This window comes from Haliotis asinina, chromosome 14, assembly GCF_037392515.1.
Source record: "Haliotis asinina isolate JCU_RB_2024 chromosome 14, JCU_Hal_asi_v2, whole genome shotgun sequence".
NCBI lineage: Eukaryota > Metazoa > Mollusca > Gastropoda > Lepetellida > Haliotidae > Haliotis > Haliotis asinina.
Window position 1 is genome coordinate 24,632,050 of NC_090293.1, and position 19,806 is coordinate 24,651,855.

General features: G+C 37.8%; 1 protein-coding gene across 1 annotated transcript in view; it reads right to left on the bottom strand.

The window, feature by feature from the left end:
• LOC137262277 (cysteine--tRNA ligase, cytoplasmic-like) overlaps positions 1-19,806 on the bottom strand; it is a 263,287-nt gene that overhangs the window by 19,739 nt on the left and 223,742 nt on the right. Inside the window, exons 4-10 of the mRNA XM_067800090.1 lie at positions 18,057-18,153; positions 14,825-14,923; positions 14,508-14,648; positions 12,471-12,611; positions 7,720-7,808; positions 5,191-5,312; positions 697-809 (exon numbers count right to left, since the gene is read on the bottom strand). Of these exons, the coding sequence (XP_067656191.1) occupies positions 697-809; positions 5,191-5,312; positions 7,720-7,808; positions 12,471-12,611; positions 14,508-14,648; positions 14,825-14,923; positions 18,057-18,153 (802 nt within the window). The remainder of the gene's footprint in view (positions 1-696; positions 810-5,190; positions 5,313-7,719; positions 7,809-12,470; positions 12,612-14,507; positions 14,649-14,824; positions 14,924-18,056; positions 18,154-19,806) is intronic.

Here is a 19,806-nt window from a genome sequence, read left to right on the forward strand (position 1 = left end):
ACAAACAAGTGACTGATACCATGAACAACAGCCAACAAAGACACCTTAGCTGACAACCTGACAACCTGACAACCCGACATAGAAAAAAAGAATGAACTTCACACATGTGGTTAACTTTTCTGAGGCATTATTCCACAAAGTGAACTTTGATGATCCTAGTTTCAATAGTTTAATACAGACTTTATAATCTACGATTGCTTTATGGGATCATGCCCCTCCAATCCCCCATTGGCAGACACTGACGATCCACACGATGCCATGTTCCACAACAGAAACTGTCCAGATGTAGCACCAGACAGATCTGACACTTTTTTAACAGGAATAAAGACATGGAATAATTGAAAACCAAATGTTTTTCTTCCTTCTTCAATCATGGTTTTGAATTGCTTTATTTTTATAGCTTCAGCATGAGAGACCTGGATGTTTTGCAAAGAGTTAGGAGTGACCATTGTTTTGGACAGATAATGGAAATGCCATGTCATGTGAAAATGTGTTGTGTTTTGTTTGATGTTAAAAGCCACACTCGGCAATTCCCCAACTTGATGACATTAGTCTTTAAATGATTGTGGACCAGATCATCTACTGACTGACATTATAAGCATCAATTTATGCAGTGGTGTCCGACACCCAAAACAACTAGTTCTCTCTATCCTAACTGAGGGGAACTGATCCCAGGACATCACTGATGCCACTTACCTTCCCCCAGGGCGATTCCCATGACGGTTCTCCAGGCTTGGATGCCTTCCACAATGCAAAGTCATTCTGGCTGTGCTTCTCACCCATACGCTCCTCAGACACGCTTAGCTCACCTGAATTACAAACAGCAGGCAGGGTAACAACAACATTCACATATTTTAACATCTTTAGATAATGTCCAGGTTTCAAAACAACTACCTCAAAACAACTTTAATAGTTATCATTGTCAATAACTAAAAGAATCCAGTATTTGAGTTGGTATGACATCATTCTGATCGTCATATATTTACTAGATGTCCACTTCATTGTCAGCTATACACAACAACTTGTACAAGTAATATTTTCCTACTTCAGCCTTCCAGATACAAATAATAATGAACGTGGGAGAGATTACCAGAGATGCCAACCTCTATGAATTTCTTGTGTACGACGGACTAGTAGTTGCCATGAAGTTTAGCCTCAAAATACACCAGTAACACTGCACTTAAAATTCTATGAAAGTTGAAGAACATTCATTAAAATTCAGACATATATGTTTATCAATTAAATACATTTCCCCCCAAAGAAACAAGAAATGTAATGCTAATAATTTGGAAATCGGCTGTTGTAGGTATGTAAAATTGAATCTTCACTCCTGATTAGTGTCATATGATCTTTCTCAAAATCCATCATGGTCAGTTTTAAGTATTTACTGGACTACTAACTTTATGGTCAAACTCTTAATTTTGATCCTTGAAACTACTGTCTGCAACGTTTTGAGGCTGGACTATCTGAATCACTCCTGACAGAGTGCAGGTAATCTGAGGTAGTAGAGTTTGATAATTAATACAAACACAAAACCTCTATTCCATCAATGGCAGAATACACCAGAGCTGGAACTCTCTGACATCCAGCAATCACTATCATAGTTAAGAGTCTACTGACTTTACTGGATTAAGCTTTGCCTTCAAAATGGTACTTATCCAATATTGGATGTTTTTCTCTAAATCTAGAAATCTCGGGTACCTTGTGTTTCCAAAACTTGATTACTAATTGTTTTGGCTAAATATATAACCAAATCACATCAAACAGCCTGATTTGATAACAATGTCAAGGACATCTGCAAATAATTAAATTTTTATTGTGTTCATTAAAATTCAGGCAATCTGATTGGTTAACTGGGAACATTTCTTTTGATTTCATTTCCCAATGAATCTGAAAAAATAAGCCACGCCCACCGAACCGGGCTACTTTCGGACCTGAGGAATGTCGGGGAATACCTTTACACAGCGAGGGAATTCCCTTGCACTCGGGTACCTTAATGAATTGAGTAAACATTGAAGTGATACATTGTGGTTAACATAAACAAACAACTCAAGATTATCCGTGAACGTTAATAACGTTGCAACGCCTCGACAAGAGCATGCGCACGTTGGAACATCAGTTCATGGCATCGCAATCCCAGTCACATCACAGCCTCTTTCTACTTAAGCAAATACTACAATCTCAGTTCCATTAACTTCATATCATCGGGCTTCATTTCCATTTCTCACTTTTCAAACTGTCTCTTTCAGTTCGCAGGTAGTAATTCAAACGTTTGAACTTGAAACTTTGCTGATACCGGGACGCGTCACGTTGAGTTGTTCCACTCTGATTCGCCGACCGATGTTAGCTTGGTTGATTGACAGCTGTGTGTGGGGTGCTCTATGCTGATTGGCTAATGGTTTGGTAGGCGTGTCATTTTATGTAAATGAGTCACCTGAGTCATGTCACGCCATTACCGAATTCTTACACCGAAAATGTTAATCGGTGGTAACAAAGATATCTGTTTCGATGAATTTGATTATGTTTAAAGACAATATTGTTAACAGGGTATAGTATTTGTTGCTGAATTTAATTATAAGGATTGACTACGCGGATTCATACAGTTTGCACATTGGTTTTTAGTTTCATACTTCAATGCAACGAAAGAAATACACAGTCAATCCTTAAATAAATGAAAAACATCCATAGAACCATCATAGTGGTAACATCAATGTCACATAACAAGTGGGGGAATTGTACGCATCAATCATGCTGGTAAGAATGTGCCTCCAAGACCTAGAAGTCCATGGCGTCACTTCCCCTTATGATGACATCACTGAATCTGGTGGTCCATCTTCTGACCAGTTCTTCATCTTCTACCAAATATAATTGAAAAGAAGGGAAGCTATTGACCTGTGTTGGGTCTTGTGTTGTCGTGTGAGTCCTGTGTTATGCTAGGGATCCTGTGTTGTTTGATGGATCCTGTGTTGTGTTAGGGATCCTGTGTTGTTTGATGGATCCTGTGTTGTGTTAGGGATCCTGTGTTGTTTGAAAGATCCTGTGTTGATTGAAGGATCCTGAGTTGTGTTAGGGATCCTGTGTTGTGCTAGGGGTCCTGTGTAGTTTGAAGGATCCTGTGTTGTGTTAGGGATCCTGTGTTTGAAGGATCCTGTGTTGTTAGGGATCCTGTTTTGTTTGAAGGATCCTGTGTTGTGTTAGGGATCCTGTGTTGTTGCAGATATCTTGTGTTCCAGGGATTCTGTATTGTGCTACGGATCCTGTCTATACTGTGTTGTGTTTGATATCCTGTATTGTGCTCGGGTTCCTGTGTTGTGCAGGGTTCGTGAGTTGTGCTAATGTTCCTGTCTATACTGTGTTGTGTTTGATATCCTGTATTGTGCCAGGGACCCGGTGTTGTGAGGAATCTTGTATTGTGCTAGGTATCCTGTGTTGTGGAAGGGTTCATTTATTATCCCTGCCATAACCTTCTCAGATCCTGTTCAGTTGTTTGGTTCATACACTGATCTACTCCTAACAGAGACATGTGAAGTCTGTTAAGCACAATTTTAGGAATGACATCCTGAGAAAGGAAAGATCCCATTGGTTGGTAAAGGATGATCTCCTATAGAGAGTGCTGGCAAATGGGGAGTTAAAGCTGTCCAGTGTCCTTCGATTACACATGGATCATGAAATCTGCAACCATTGGTCATCCTCACAGGACTTGTCCCATCAAATCTTTGGAGGGCATTTAGAAATAGAATGCATAACAATAGCCAGATTTATGGATGTCAACTTCTTTATTCAACTTGTCTCAGTTGCAGACAATGATGGTCTCCAAGGTCATCCTGTGGTAGATATTTAGCAATCTAGGGCCTGCATCTTCCTCACAGTAACTTCAAGACGGAAACTGTGTCATGGTGGTGTGTGGTCCTGCGCATTGAGCTAAGATCACAAATCACGTGAAATCAAGCAATGGCAGAGTCATTGAATGGGTGACCGTGTCTGACAGGTTGACTCTTGAGAGTTTCCAGGACTTTATCAGAACCCCACAATGAAGCACATGTGACACATGTGGTCTCACCTTAGACAAGTGAGTTTGATAATAAATAGTATCCGTTCACCCAGCAGAAAATGGGTTACCGGTGGGATAAGTCATGTGACTACAACCTTCTTGTGCCTAACAGACAGCTTGGGTTATCTGGAGTGCTGTGATAAGTGCTGTGATTGTTTTAATGCTGTGAGCATACCTAGTGTGGAGTTATATAAATGTATAAATATAAATATATATAGCTATATAAATGCACACATTACTGTTATTATTATAACTGCCGTTCATGTCTTGTTTGGATTCGCAGAGGTGATCCTTTTTGATTTGTTGTCCTATTGGTGGTCCTGGGAAGCTGCTACAGATTGCTGCTTCCCAACACTCATATATGTGTGATCTCTTTACACAATCAATGCCTGGAATTTGGTGTTTTTACAGATCTAGTCTCCTTGAATTCCTTTGAATACTGAGATGCAGGTGAAATATAATTCATGCCATGAAGTTTGTTTTCTGTTAGAAACTCAAAAAGTGATAGAATTCTGTGTGTAAACCACCTCCTAGCACAATAAGCTTAGCAATCCCTTCTCAATGGACAATCTTTCCTTCTTGGAGTTTGATGGTTTCCAGTCCACCTTGGACTTCCCTTGGAAGGTGAAAACACTTGTGAATTGATTCCATGTATCCCTCTTTCCACGAAAGTATTATCCATTATGGAACTACACACAGCCCATCTTGGACCCAGAGTTTAAATTCCACCCCAGCCTTATAACATGAAAAATGTTGGTGCAAAGTAATTTGGATGGTTCGGTAATCCAAGTGATAGAGTACCCATTCTACAAGTCATTCACAAACAAGTCTACCAGAGAGTTTCCTCTTGCAAGCAAATGAGTAATGGTAGAAATTATTAGTTAACTGAGAAAAGTTAAAAAAAAAATATGCAGATAAAACCAATGTTTGGAAAAAATTATATCTGATGATCATTTTTCTAGTTCACCATGGACCAGTTCTCGTACTATTTCCCACCAACTGATATTGGATAGCTGACAGTGAAGAGAGCATCTGCAGAAAAATGTCCAGATTCAATAGTGTGAGACCTGGGAAATATAGGATGACTTGTACAGTGTTATGTAAATAAGTTGATGTAAGGAAGTATAGCTGCCTCTCACCTTCTCCTTCAGACAGAGCCTTCTTGTCTCCATAAGCTTCAGGCACCAGTTTTGCATAATGGTGATCGTCACATTTGTCGAAAGCCATGGTATCAAAGTATACCGATCCATTGGATTCATACCTGAAAAAATAATATTGTAATAATAACATATTTCCAAAATTCACAAATGTCTTGCGTTTAAAAATCCTGTCAGCAATATTTCTGTGATATATGGTCTGTAAAAAATCAAGCTTGGACCAGGAATACCAGCCTAAGTCTCTGTCATGAGTGACAGAGAAGCCACCAAGTCTGACTATGATAAACCTTTGATGCTGGGGCTTCTCTACCCAGGAATTACCACTGTTAACTGAAATGTCAGATGACAATTGAAATAACAAAGACAGACTGAACATTAGGTACAGTATATCCCAGTGCTGTAGCTCACCAACAAGATGGAATAACATGATTATTTCTGTACACATGAAACTCCTTTGTGTTATCACCTAGTCTGTATTGAAGAATCACCTATCCTGTCATCACCTAGTCTGTATTGAAGAATCACCTATTCTGTTATCACCTAGTCTGTATTGAAGAATCACCTATTCTGTTATCACCTAGTCTGTATTGAAGAATCACCTATTCTGTTATCACCTAGTCTGTATTGAAGAATCACCTATTCTGTTATCACCTAGTCTGTATTGAAGAATCACCTATTCTGTTATCACCTAGTCTGTATTGAAGAATCACCTATCCTGTTATCACCTAGTCTGTATTGAAGAATCACCTATTCTGTTATCACCTAGTCTGTATTGAAGAATCACCTATTCTGTTATCACCTAGTCTGTATTGAAGAATCACCCATTCTGTTATCACCTACTCTGTATGTCATGCTGAAGACCCAGGTTCGAGTTCCCACATACGTACAATGTGTGAATCCTGTGATATTGCTGGAATACTGTTAAAAGCACCATATTCACTCACTGTATTATGTTACCAGATATTATTCATGATGTCACATCTATTCTATATTTTATCTTCTATCTGTTTTCAATCACATTTGACATAACATTCATATGGTTAGAGGGCCGTGGGTTGTCCTGTCATCAAAGATGCCCAGTCCAGTGTGAAGACTTATGCCTTGAGTTGCCTGAAATCATGGATTCAAATCCCAGTTTTCCTTATTCTGTTTCCATGTAATTGAGCACCATATCCAAGGACTGAGTTCAAAATCGTGAAGACTTCCATCACTTTAGGCCATTTATTGACAAACTTACATATGCAGCGACAGAACTGGAATATCCTTCAAATCGGCATTTAACCAAGTTCACTCACTCACTCACTCACTCACTCACTCACTCACTCACTCACTCACATCCTTTGAACAGAATTTGATACTCTGAGATGTTTGAGCCTCATGGTTGCGAGAAACAGACACCGCTTCCAGTCAGGTGAACAAAACTGTACGCCTGATTTTCTCCTGTTGTTTATGTGAAACCATGATACTGTATCCTTTTTCTCTTTACTGGTTTTCACAAAGTGAAAAAATGCAATACATGAAACGGGGAGTTTTTCGGAATGAATCACCATTGTCATCTTTGACATTAAACCCTCTTACTGTGATTAGCATTTGATAACCCACACTAGTAATGATTCATGTGCATAGTAATAGATATATTTGGCTCTGACGGACAATTTCAGCTCTGGAAATGTCAGTAGTATTTCAATGAATCTGAACTTTGGAAATAAATCATCATAAAAGACACAACTATGATATTCACTGACAGCCATTACACATGGCTATTCACATTCGAAATCAAATATGTGACAAAAATATCTCATCCTTAGAAATCTTCAACATGATTTTGATAATCAGGGAAAGATTAAATGCCAATGCAATTGGACAGTTCACATAACAGCAGCCGGGATCTTAAAATGGCTATCTCAAATTATTTTTTTATCATCACACACTAGATTAATTCCTACACAGCCATTGTCAACAGAAACAACCGAAACTGTTACACAGCAGTTATCTCCCTTTGTGTCAGATAACCTCTCTGTAAGACAACATAACTTCATTTCATTTTAGCAGAGACTATATGCTGATATTTTAGTGACCAGGTATAACTATGAAAGGGAAAAACATCTGTTACAGCAAGGTAAGCCTGCATTTTACTGGTGTAATATGATCTTCAGTGGGCAGTTAAATAGAAACAAATAGATCTAAATATTCCGTGTCCCTCGAAAAAAGAAGACCTGAATGAGTGTGTTTGACTTTCGACATTTCTTACTATCAAAGGCAGCTGAATTTTAGAACAAACTTGTTAGTGGTTGTTTTCTACAGTTTGTTTTGTGAAAGTAATAGCATATGAGCCTTTGAAACCAGATCGGATAACAAACTGCCAAGACTTCCTTAGTTGGCACTTTATCATGTAATGAAAAACAGTTCTGAGGAAAGTTCAGTTCCCTTTTCCTTCTTCATCCAGGAGAATACGGGCAACAACTTAAAACTAAAAACTACAAAACTGCAGACTCAGCTACATTCACTTACGCATACTCATTTTCAATGATCTTCTGAATGTAATCTATGACTTCTGGGATGTATTCGCTCACTCTGGTTAAGACATCAGCCGGCAACACCTACAACAAGAACAACTGAATAAACAACAATCAATGGATCATGATTCATGCCGAGGTCAACATATATGACCCGAAAACGAACATTTTAATAAATTCTCACATTTCATGAATTAGCTCCCAAAAAATGTTCAAGTATTTATGAATAATTTAGCTAAAATAGAATGCATTTTGTCAAAAATAATTCTATAACTGACCAAGATAATATTTTTGTGATGCTTTAAGTGCCCCATGTGACCTTGCCAGTAGCGTGGAATTAATACTGCCACCATTTTGGAGACAGTTCGCATTATGCATCATTCTTCCATATCGTATTTGCTGACTTTTAATCCTCAGTACTAGGAAAGGATGAAAACATTTTAATATGTAATTTCTTTTCTCTGGAATAACAACATCTGAAAAGAGAAGCTTATCAAACTGAGTCAGGTGGCTGACCATTGGACTTACTCCTTGCACCATTTACAGACCACCTGACGCCTCCTTCCACAGTGCAATGAGTGCCATTTTGAACAACGCTGTACATTTTAAAATAAAACAGTCCTTAGCACCCTAAATTTCATGCAAGAAGGCATGCGATATCAAAAGGGTGCCAGTTTAAAATGTTAAAGTTAGCTGATGATGTCTTTACAACAAATCGTGAACATTCAATCGATATGTTACACGATTCATAAAGACGTGAAGTTAAAACTATCGACGAACCGAAAAGAAACTTAATCAGCAATCGCCACACTGGAGCCAAGGGACTCTTACTACTAGAAATTATGCAAATAATTTCTCAAAACTGACAAAATTTCACACAAAAATAGACAAAAGACTAGCCTGTCTTTGACCCATGAACTGCCAACGAAAATGTGGCAGAAAACATCTGACTTAATAAAAAAATCACTGAAACAACATAACATCCTTCTAAGAAGGCTTTTGCATAGGAGATCAAAACTAGAAAGTTTGCTATTAAAATTATAAGTTCAAAAACCTGTTCGTAGTTTTCACATAATTGCATATCGTCATAATTTTCATTTTCATAGAAAGAAACAATGGAAACAAGCACAGTTACCAAAAAAATTACTGATGCAAAGCGAACATATTATCATGCAATTTGAATTTTATTGATCAATTTAATTACAGTTTCCAAAGAAATCCCACAGGACTTGCCTGCTTTGAACATGAGTAAGACAGGTTGAATCATGTTCGCCTTCAATTGAATTTAGAAAGATTGTTACAAATTCAACAGAAATTAACTGCTTAAAACAGTTCACAAGGTAGGCTGATACTATAACAGCAGTGAGTTAGAGAGTATTGTTCCGTGTTCCGTAAACCAGCTCTAATTCTCAGGTGCAAAGGTAAGGTAACATGCTTACACTCCACTCACACAGGTACATGTATATTTATGTGCCTGTCTGTTCTAGTATGTACTTTTACTGGTTCATTATGCTAACCCACTAAGATTCAATAATGTGTTTTAACAGCAAGAGACATTTCACAGACTCCCTGAACCACATTATTTCCCAACTGCCTAGCCCTCTCTCCACTGACAAAGCCCTTACTGAAGCAAGTCTAGATTTCCTCTCAGGCTCTGAATATCCAGTCTCACTGGGGTTCCTTTTCAATTTTAAATTGGATTATTTGTTACAATTAAAATTATATATATTCAGAGACTAACTGTTAGTGTAACTCAAACCCAATTTGCTTTGTTTTATCCCTTGATGTTGTTCCTGGATGGGTCTTATAATTTTCCTCATACCATTCTTACCTCCTATCATGTAACAGTTACTTACGAGAGTCGTAGTGCTATGAGAGCCTTGTGAAACAGGACCCTGAATGGGTCACAACTAGAGCAACCCTTAATGTCTTTTGGTATGATGCATCCAAGGTTTAAACCTCCTCCGTCCAACCTTTTGGCAGGTGCCTTATCCATTCAGCTATTGCAACAGCTAATACTGTACAAATCAAGAACACTTCACTAGATGCATGAGCCAAACATTTTTTGATTACCGCCATGTTCAACAGCTTCTTGCACAGCTAGTATTATTCCTATATCAATATTGTAGCATTGTATGTTTATGGATGGCAGTGTTCACTCTTCAACAAGGCAGATGGTGTCACACAGCTATTGTGGTTATTCTTACGATGGCTTGTGTTAGATAAAGTTGTCTTTATAATAATAATTAAAATGACATGTTCTACAATCGTTCATGCTATAGTGAAGAAAACAATGGATGTTTATGGTCGTTTGAATGAGTGAGTGAGTGAGTTAATGTTTAACGTCACATCGGCAATATCGCCACGGGTGCCTGGTCGTTTGAAGATCCATGTTAGAACTGTCTCCAGCAACCCATGTTTGGTGTAGGAGGCAACTAATGGATCGGGTGGTTAGACTTGCTGACATTGTATCTCATTTGCATAGCTCAACACTCATGCTGTTGATCACTGGATTGTCTGGATTGTGTACAGGCAGCTGCCATATATTGCCAAGTGCAGCTTTAAATGACAAATAACAGATATCGCTTGATGAGGGCAATAATCTTGACCACGACATTTCACTTCATGAACCTTTGGCACAGTCAAGAAAAAATTTAAGCTGTCAAACTTAAAAGATACAAGGTTTCCACGACTTAACATTTCAAATTCAAGCAGCTAGGCAGTCAGAAAAATTAAGTAACCAGCTGTCCACAAGCCCCCTTGACCTGGAAATGATGGGCAGCCATGTTTGTTTCCCTGGCATAGTGCATTATTTATGTCTGGTTCCTTTCTGTCTCATTGCAAAAACTGGACTTCAAAAACCCAAAGAAATATGTTTTACACTCTGACAAGTAATACGTCGCAACCAAACAGTTTTCTCCATCAAACAACGACATCACAGTGAAACATTCTGTGTCTGAATTTTAAACAGATTTAAAAAAAAAAAAAGTTCAGTGTACACAGACTTGAAAGAATTATTGCTTAGACATGTTTTGCTACTTGGTAATGAGTATATTATAAATAATTTTAGACTGAAATGGTCGTTTGATAAGAATCTCACTGAAAACAGTTATTACTAGGCAGGATGTTTGGGGTTTTTTACAGGAAAGTCAACTTTTTCTCCAAATAAGACATTGGCAAAATTTACAGATGATAAAAACTTCTTTTCCAAAGATATTTTCAACACATTTATTGTGAATAATCACTGAGAAATCTCTCACAGTCTTGTGATTATTATCTTGCATCCATGTTGTTAGACAGCTGAAGACTGACTGTTTCTTTCAAACTTTAGCATCACAAATAAGGGAGGTAATTCTATACATGTACAACTATTTACGACAATGATGGTATCTACATTCAAATGTCAAATTCATTGTTATAATGACACTGTGTAATCCATCCATTTATCTCCCTTCATGGCTGATAGTCCACATGTTTGTAAGACAAGGTATTAAGGCCTCGTGGAAGGTCAAAGTTTGATGGATAATACTTTGAAATTTTTTTATGAATACTAAAAGTGGTGTTTTTTCTTGCTGACACTTTGGATATCTGGCATGGCCAAACACCTGAACATGTGGTTCCAGCATATGAGCACACTACTCATGTGGCCATCAAGACATAACCAAATCATTATTACGGTGCCAGATGTATTTCCCAATACATTACAAATCACTTACTTCATTACTCTCAGGAGTGGAGGTCCTCAGGTAGAATACGCCTTCAGCAATCCATGCTTCCCATAAAAGGCGACTATGCTTGGCGTAAGAGGCAATTATTGGAACTGGGTGGTCAGGCTTGCTGACTTGGTTGACACATGTCATCGGTTCCCGGTTGCGCAGATTGATTCTCATGTTGTTGGTCACTGGATTGTCTGGTCCAGACTCGATTATTTACAAACCGCCGCCATATACCTGGAATATTGCTGAGTGCGGCGTAAAACTAAACTCACTCACTCACTCATTACTCTGCTCATTCATGAGCGCTTCTTCTCTCACTTTTACTTCGGTTGTAATACCAGTAGTATCTCGTGCTGTACCTGTTCCATGACATTTTGTGCTTTACCTGTTCCATGATGTAGGCATTTTCATATTTGTCAGTATTTGCCATTTCTTTATATTTGCTTCATTCTTTCATTTGTGGAGATCCTATGGGTCACTGGGGGCCATTACACATAAATTGTCTCCCTTACTGCTACCCCAACTAAAGGGTCTAAATATGAAGGTTTTACTTTTTGTTAGTAAGACCTCTTCCCAGGTTTTACTTTCTGCAATCACTTTTTCCTAACTCTATATGAACTCTATATCAACATTCAAATGATATATGAGCGTTTAAAATCAACTGAAAAAATATTGTTGAAGATTAAGCTCAAAGGCAAATGTTTTCCCCTAGCAAGACTGGAGATACAACTCTCAGATTTGTAGGCAGATGCTCTACCACATGGCCACTGTGTCGACGAAGGAAGTGGGGGCTAAATTATCTATTTATAGTTACTGTCATTAAATTGATTTTAAGTGCGCTTCAGTTATTCCTATGTAGCTTCATTAAGTGATCATCTACATTGTAATTATCCATCATTGATGGTATAATGTAAAACCATCAGGGTTGGGAAATCCCTCCCTCTCCAGTTTTACACTGTCTACCAAAACCTTGGAGGTTTGTTTTCTGCTATTCTAATTTCAATCTTGGCCCAAATTATCCTGCGCTTACATTGAGAGCATCCATGTCGTTGTGGAATTCCTCCTCCCAGTGCCTGGGAAGGTCCGAGAAGATGGAGTTGTCTGAGACTGTTGAGCCACTTGACTTGTCCAGCCATCCAGCCATCACATCCTTGGCATTTGTCAGGAGATTCTGTAAGACAGAATTGTAAAATTCTGCACATTTCAGACACCAAATCTTAAAATCTTAAAAACATCAGCAAGACATTCTTTGTGTGTTTTTGTGTCCACTGTTTCAGTTGGCTCTGAATGGCAGAGCTTCATGTCACTGTATCACCCTTACCCAGACAAGCCAATGGGGTAACCCAGTCACTAAAGCATTGGTTCGTCATGCCAAGGACCTGGGTTCAATTCCCTACATGGGTAAAATATATGAAGCCCATTTCTGGTGTCCCCCACCATGACATTGCCGGAATATTATACTCACTTGCTCATATTCAATCATACTCACTCTCCCATTGCAAATTGTGACCTCATGTGGAGTGAGTGAGTGAGTCTTGTTTTATGCCATTATAAGCAGTATTCCAGCAATGTCATAACAACATGGGTTTCACATCTTGCACCTATATGGGGAACTCGGGACTTGGGCATGATGAGCAAATGCCTCAACCACTAGTTTTTCCCCCTATGCAGAGCCGGAAACAACTGAGTAGGTATTGTTACTTATTACACACCAGCAGTTTACTTTAGACTGAAACATAAATCATGATATATGATACAGGGATTAATTCAACTACCGATCCACAACTATATAGCCAATAGAAAGGGCAAAGGACCAGCCATTAATCAATGTTTCCTACTTGTGTTCATCAAGCAGGAACAACACCATGATTTATTATGCATTTAGATACCATATACTGTATTCATCGGAAAAATTTAAAAATTGCAAATGATTCCTTTGAATTTGATTTACAAGATTTGCATACACTGACAAAGAACACAGAAAAAGGACAGTAGCAGATTGCTGTTTTCTGACTCATTGATAATACAATAGGTTTGGTTTGCGACATATTATTGTGCTGATCAGTGTCCTTGTGTATCCTGTCTACAACCTTTCTGTGTAAACAAGCAGTCTATCAAGTTAGTTACTACAGGATTTGTTCACATTCATACCACCAATACCACAAAAACTATTGCAGACAATTGTAGGTATTCAATATTCCTGTGTAACAGCTTGAGCCAGGAAAGGTCCAAATTTTCTACCTGGATACCCTACCCTACCTGGATACCCGTTATGTTAATTTTGACATCAAATTTGTACAAGATGGCAATATATTCTTCTGCTCCAAGGCTACAATTTTGAGCTTTACCATACGTTAACAATGCATTATATTCAAAACAGGTGGTTGTTTATTCATATCTAAATCTTCAAAGCCAATGCAACAAAAAATATAAGATTTAGAAGAAAGTTTTTGGTAAAATCACACTATTCTGAACGTGTTATGCCAAATTCACCACATATACACATTTTATGGAACTTAGTGGACATATCGTCCCAGGTTATGACCAGTAACAAAAATGCTTCATGCATATATTTTAGTATTAAACATCAAGTCTGAGAGCGATATTTGAGGCAACGAAAGCCGAGATGTCATCATTATCTCATCTCGAAACATTGTTATTTTACTCTTTAACAACTTTGTAGTGGACCCATAGCTGAAACATGTGTCTGAGAATTATGTTTTTATAACAACTTTGCAAAAAATAGTTTATAATTCTAATCCTGTTGATAATATGTGATCATTTGAAATTTAATAAGTGCTTTTAGACACTGTGGAAAGTGTTATGAGTTGACAAAAGAATCATTTGATGGTTAGGTTCCGAAAATTATATATCATTTGGATGTGACTACTGCTTGGCCTGTTATACCGGCATACAGTGTCAGGGGAATTATGACGTCTCGGCCAGTAAACTGGCGTACGGTGTTGAATGGGTTATCTACTTGGATACCCCACCCCCAGCCCCCAACAAGAGAACACCCCACTGTAGTTACAAAGTCAACAAGTGAAAATGTCTAATCATGTCATACCTCCCTTGCAACATCCAAGCTCCCTCCATTGTTCATACAGGTTTCCATGGAGCCAACTGCTTCGGTGACCTTCACCTTCATTTTCTCAAGCATGACCTTTTTGTCTGGGTCAGTTTCCGATGATACTTTGGCTTCAAATGGCTGCAAGGAAGAAAATTCATCATAACTGCCCAAAACAAGAAGATTCTTCATATTAGATGCACTTGATGTCTAGAAAATGTTCAATTTTGTTTTAATCCATTTATAGATATGTAAAGCACTTAGTGTAACAAATACAAAAATGAAGATGTACCAATATTGAAAAAGCAAGAACCTACACCCATTGCTTCTTTGATATCAGCAAGTATCCTCTCAGGGGTGTAGCCTTGGCTGACATACTGGTCATAAAGGTAGTTCTGGCGGGCACGGACAATGATCTGAAACGGTATGTTAGTTGGTTTCTTATCAACTTCAGTATTTCAAGACAGTGTGTTAGCGGTTTTAGATGGTAACTACTTTAATGAAATTCACCAACAGAGGCATGGTGCTGGCCTTCCGAGAAAATCTGAATTTATCCATGATCATAGGTTCCAAGGCGTATGCAAGGGAAGCAATTCTCTAAAGTATACCTGGGTCTACCCGCATTGATCAAGGAAAGTTAAACTCTGAAAAGCAAATATATGTCACTTGTGGAATTATGGGTCATAGGTCCCTGGTGGATGCAGGGGATATGATTCTGTGAAATATATTAGAGTCACTGATGCCTGATGTATCATAGGTTTCTGGCATATGCAAGGGAGACAATTCTGTGATACATATTAGGGTCACAGACTTCTGACATATGCATGGGAGACAATTTTGCAAAGTAGATATAGGTCACTTGTGGACTGATCCTACGTTTCTGCCACATGCAAGGGAGGCAACTATGCCAAGTAAATATAGGTCACAAAACATCCCATCAATCAAAGGTTTAGTCCGGAAGAAATGAATCTCTGGAAAGTGAATCCAGGACACCCATATACCCATATTTTTTTTTAAATGATATCTTTTTCCTGCTCCAGTGTCAATCAATCTCATAAACCATTTATAAAATATATATAAATGGTCTAACGTGACCTTCACTATTATGGAGAATTATGCTGGATGCATGAAAACCCCATGTACGCTCATAGCAGTATTGCTCAATAGGGTCACTGACAGTGTTATAATCCGTGTTAGATTTAAAGGCAACCATACCATTAAATAGGTGATACATTATTGACAAAAGCATTGTACCAGTGAAGAATTTCATGTGATATTCATATATTTAATACAGCAGAAAATGTTACTACATTTTTTTATTAATACATGTACATAACCTGAGAAAATTAATTAGCATCTTCGTAGGAAGGAATTCAAATTTTCAGAACATATAAATAATGTGTGAAAGAACTGTAAGTACTGATAATTGATACTGCTTTTGTAAATGGCACACCAGAAAATTTGATGATATGTTTTGTTGTATATCTCTGGAATATTTGTCTGATAATTAATTCGCATCTTTGCAGCAAGTAATATCAATTTAAAATCTCTAAAAAATAGTACTATTGAAACTTTAAAAGAGTATTAGCTTTCCACTGATTGGATGCATGAAACAGCCTTTTATCAGAGTACAGGGCCAAATTTCACATGGAGACCTTAACACAAAGACGATGTTAACTCCCACATTTCAGCACTGGCAATGGCGGCAGTGCCAAAAACTGGTATGTGGGATGGAGCCCATGTTTAATCTTGCACAGAACAGACAGCACTGTCAGTGTTTAACCTACAGGTCACACATTCTATAAAGTCAGATAAAATATGGGAAATTTCACAAAGCTTCAACAAGCTGTCATGTAGCAATTTGTAACATAATGACGATGTGATTGGAGCAGTTCCCAAGATGCAAAGCATTAACGAATCCAACTGACAAAACACACAGTCATAACTTATGTTCTTTTCAAAGATGTGATGGGGCTTTTAGTAGTTGCCGAGGAAGAAAGTGAACATTTATCGAAGGTAAATTAAACAACTCTCACTAAAAAAATAGTTGTGACGGTTAATGCCCACTGGAAGAACTCTAAAAACATAGACCTCCATCTCTTCTCAATGTAGAAGTTATCAGATGCATGCAAATTCATATTTCAAAATCAAATTATAAACATTAAACTAATTTCCTTCATGAAGACATCTATCATGTAACTGACAAATAAAATAAAAAATCACACTGGAGGAAGAAATATGTAAAATTAATGAGAAAATAAAGATTTTCACACGTTAACTTCAGCTGTCATTTTGACTTTTTCAATCATAGCTAAGTGAAAAAAAAAGTCGATTTGAAATTCCTGCCTGTAAATGGGAAAGACTAGGAATGTTAATTGCAGACAATTTATGCAAATGTCTGCTGCTTTTCTTCTGCAACACATTAATTCTTAATCTATCTGTATCCATATTCATTATATTTCAATCAACTAGCTTGAAATGCACTCTTATAAAAGATCACGAGTTTGGTGATTTACATAGTGCCAACTTATCAGCTCGTTGAGACCGACAATTATCACCTGACCACATGATTAGAGATCTTACCACGATAAAATTGATTGCAAGCATGCATAAAGGTGAAGGTCATATCACAAATATTTACACAATTATGACCAATCAGTGATTGTCCTCTATTAACTGCGGACCATTTTACTTCCATAATGACTTTCTGCGAAGTAGCTGTATTTGCAACTATGATTATTCATGGGAACTGAGGACTGGATGGCCAAGCAGCTATCAAACACTTCCTAAACTGAATATAAAACAAGCTGGGCATTTAGATTAAACCTTTTTCAGACTATCTAACAAATCTCAGCAAACAAGCCACGATGTTATTAGTCTACAAAACTAAAGCACTCTCAGGAGATTTTCAATTTTTTCTTTTTCGGCTGAAAAGCTGGTAGCATTATCGTCTCATTAACATCAGTCCTCTTCTTGCTTGAAGATTGGCTTGAGTGATCACAGAAACCATTCCCTGTTATTGGGATTAATTCAATCCCTACAATGAATAATAGAGATTAATTTCTGATTGGCTAGAAAAAGAATGGTGCCACAAGTAAGGAAGAAGAAATGGTTTGTGGCAATGCTTGGTCCAACGCCAGATAGGACCATCACATGAAAGACCCCATGGTTAATTGAGGCCATGGCTTGGCTGAATTAGGCACAAATTGTTGCATAGAAAACTAGTTTCCATCCAGATACACATTTCATGAAATTCCTCCACTCTCCTGCATTTGTTGATCATGTTGGAGAACAGAAATGAGGACAGTATCAACGATACATAGTTTTTCACCGATGCTAACAAGAATTCTCATTTCAAACACAAAAGAGTTCCAGGGTAATACAAAAATTCATGTAACAAAACTGATTAATAAAGTTTCCATAAACTTCTGATATCAAGAAAACCCATTGAGAATGTGGCATCTTTGAATCTGTATGACAGTAAACATAAAATATTTTGCCTCTGATATCCATAAAAAAGTAGTACAATTATTTGTTAAAGTTCAGTACCTTGTCATCGATGTCAGTGATGTTCATGGCATAGAAGACATCATAGTTGAAGTAGTGAGTCATCACCCGCCGCAGGATGTCGAAGGAGATGTACGACCTGAAACAAATGGAGGCAGGAAACACAAATGAAGAGTTTTTTATCAACATCTCGACAGACCAATATGGCAGACGCCTTGTGTGCCCTCTGGATTCAACATTTCGACTGCTGTCATTTGTCTTGTAACTTTGACTGACTTCCACACAAAAACAAATTTATTGTACTTCTCCAGCAACAATTTTTACATTTAAATACTTTTTCATGCTGGACGCAATGACAGATTAGGAAGGGTCAAATGCTATACCCAAATAACAGAGTGAACACACAGTGCAATACATTAAAAGGAAAAAGGGACACTGCCTGGGTTTTATATAGAAGATCTGATTAGAGTTTCCAGGCCCTAAGTCACTAGTAAAAAGCGGTCATTAATCCATTTGTCATTCAATGTTAATATTTATTGCTGCATTCGTTCGGTCAACACAACTACAGGAAAATGGACCGATAAAGAGGAAGTGGTTTAACTTTACATTTGATGAAAAAAAGGAGTTTGCCATGATATAACTGTGGAAATGTAACTATGGAAATGCCATGATGTAACTGTGGAAATGCCACGATATAACTGTGGAAATGCCATGATATAACTGAAGACATACCATGATATGACACTGGATATTCCATGATATAACATTTAACATGTCATGATATATAGAATATAACAAACTATGTCCTGTGTAATACCATATTCTCCATGATATAAAACTGGAGAAGTCATGGTATAGCTAGATTCCTTTTCAAAGCTGCATTTAAACAAAATCATTGTGTCATTAAGCTCAACACATCCATTCACTCAAGTTGTCTGCAATGCATGCGGACTATCAAACAGTTTGCAGGGTAAGGAAAACAAGACTATTCAAGGTCAGTGACACACCATTCAGCTTGAGAACAATAAATGCTCAGTATTTAATCTTATCTCAAAGATCCGTGGAGAAGCTCCAGACCGTGGCAAATACGGCTGATTTATCACCTCCACAAATAAATGGTCCTATCAGTACCATGCCTTAATTGTCAGAGTGAGAAGTCTTCATCAATGGACTGAAGCAACTACTGGGATTACTTCTCAATCCTCTGTAAACACCAAGCCCTAGACACAAAGTCTTAAACAGGATCAACAAACAAGGTAATGCCAATAGATCGCTGTAAATGATCAGCTCTAAAACAATGTCTGCATTTCTCCCTGACCATCGGCGCTTCTTTGGGATGTTTCATAGATTTTCTATATCTCTTCAAGAGTTCCCTACAGACAAATAAATGTGGCAATGTGTCCCTAGGAATCAATCTACTCTCCATTTCCTAGTGAGAATGTAGACTGTCAGTTTTATGTTGGCTTCATATCTATCATCGCATCTGTTGTGTTACAATTGGAGCAATCGGGACCAGGTCATGTAATAAATTGGTGTTGGATTGATTGGGCGTGTTACATGGGTTAATCATCCTCTATCAAGCTGATAAGTCTTGGAGTGACATAAATTGTCATGCAAATTGTTGTGACCTCATCAACTGATAAAGAAACGATGATAACTAGAAAAAGCAGGCGACAGGAAAACTGACATTTTGTTCCCCATCAAGCGACCAATCTTTAAGCTGTGGGAAAGCTTAGAAGTAATTGTTTGAAAATAAAAACAGGTTCAAAACACTAGGTTTGCTTTTTATGCT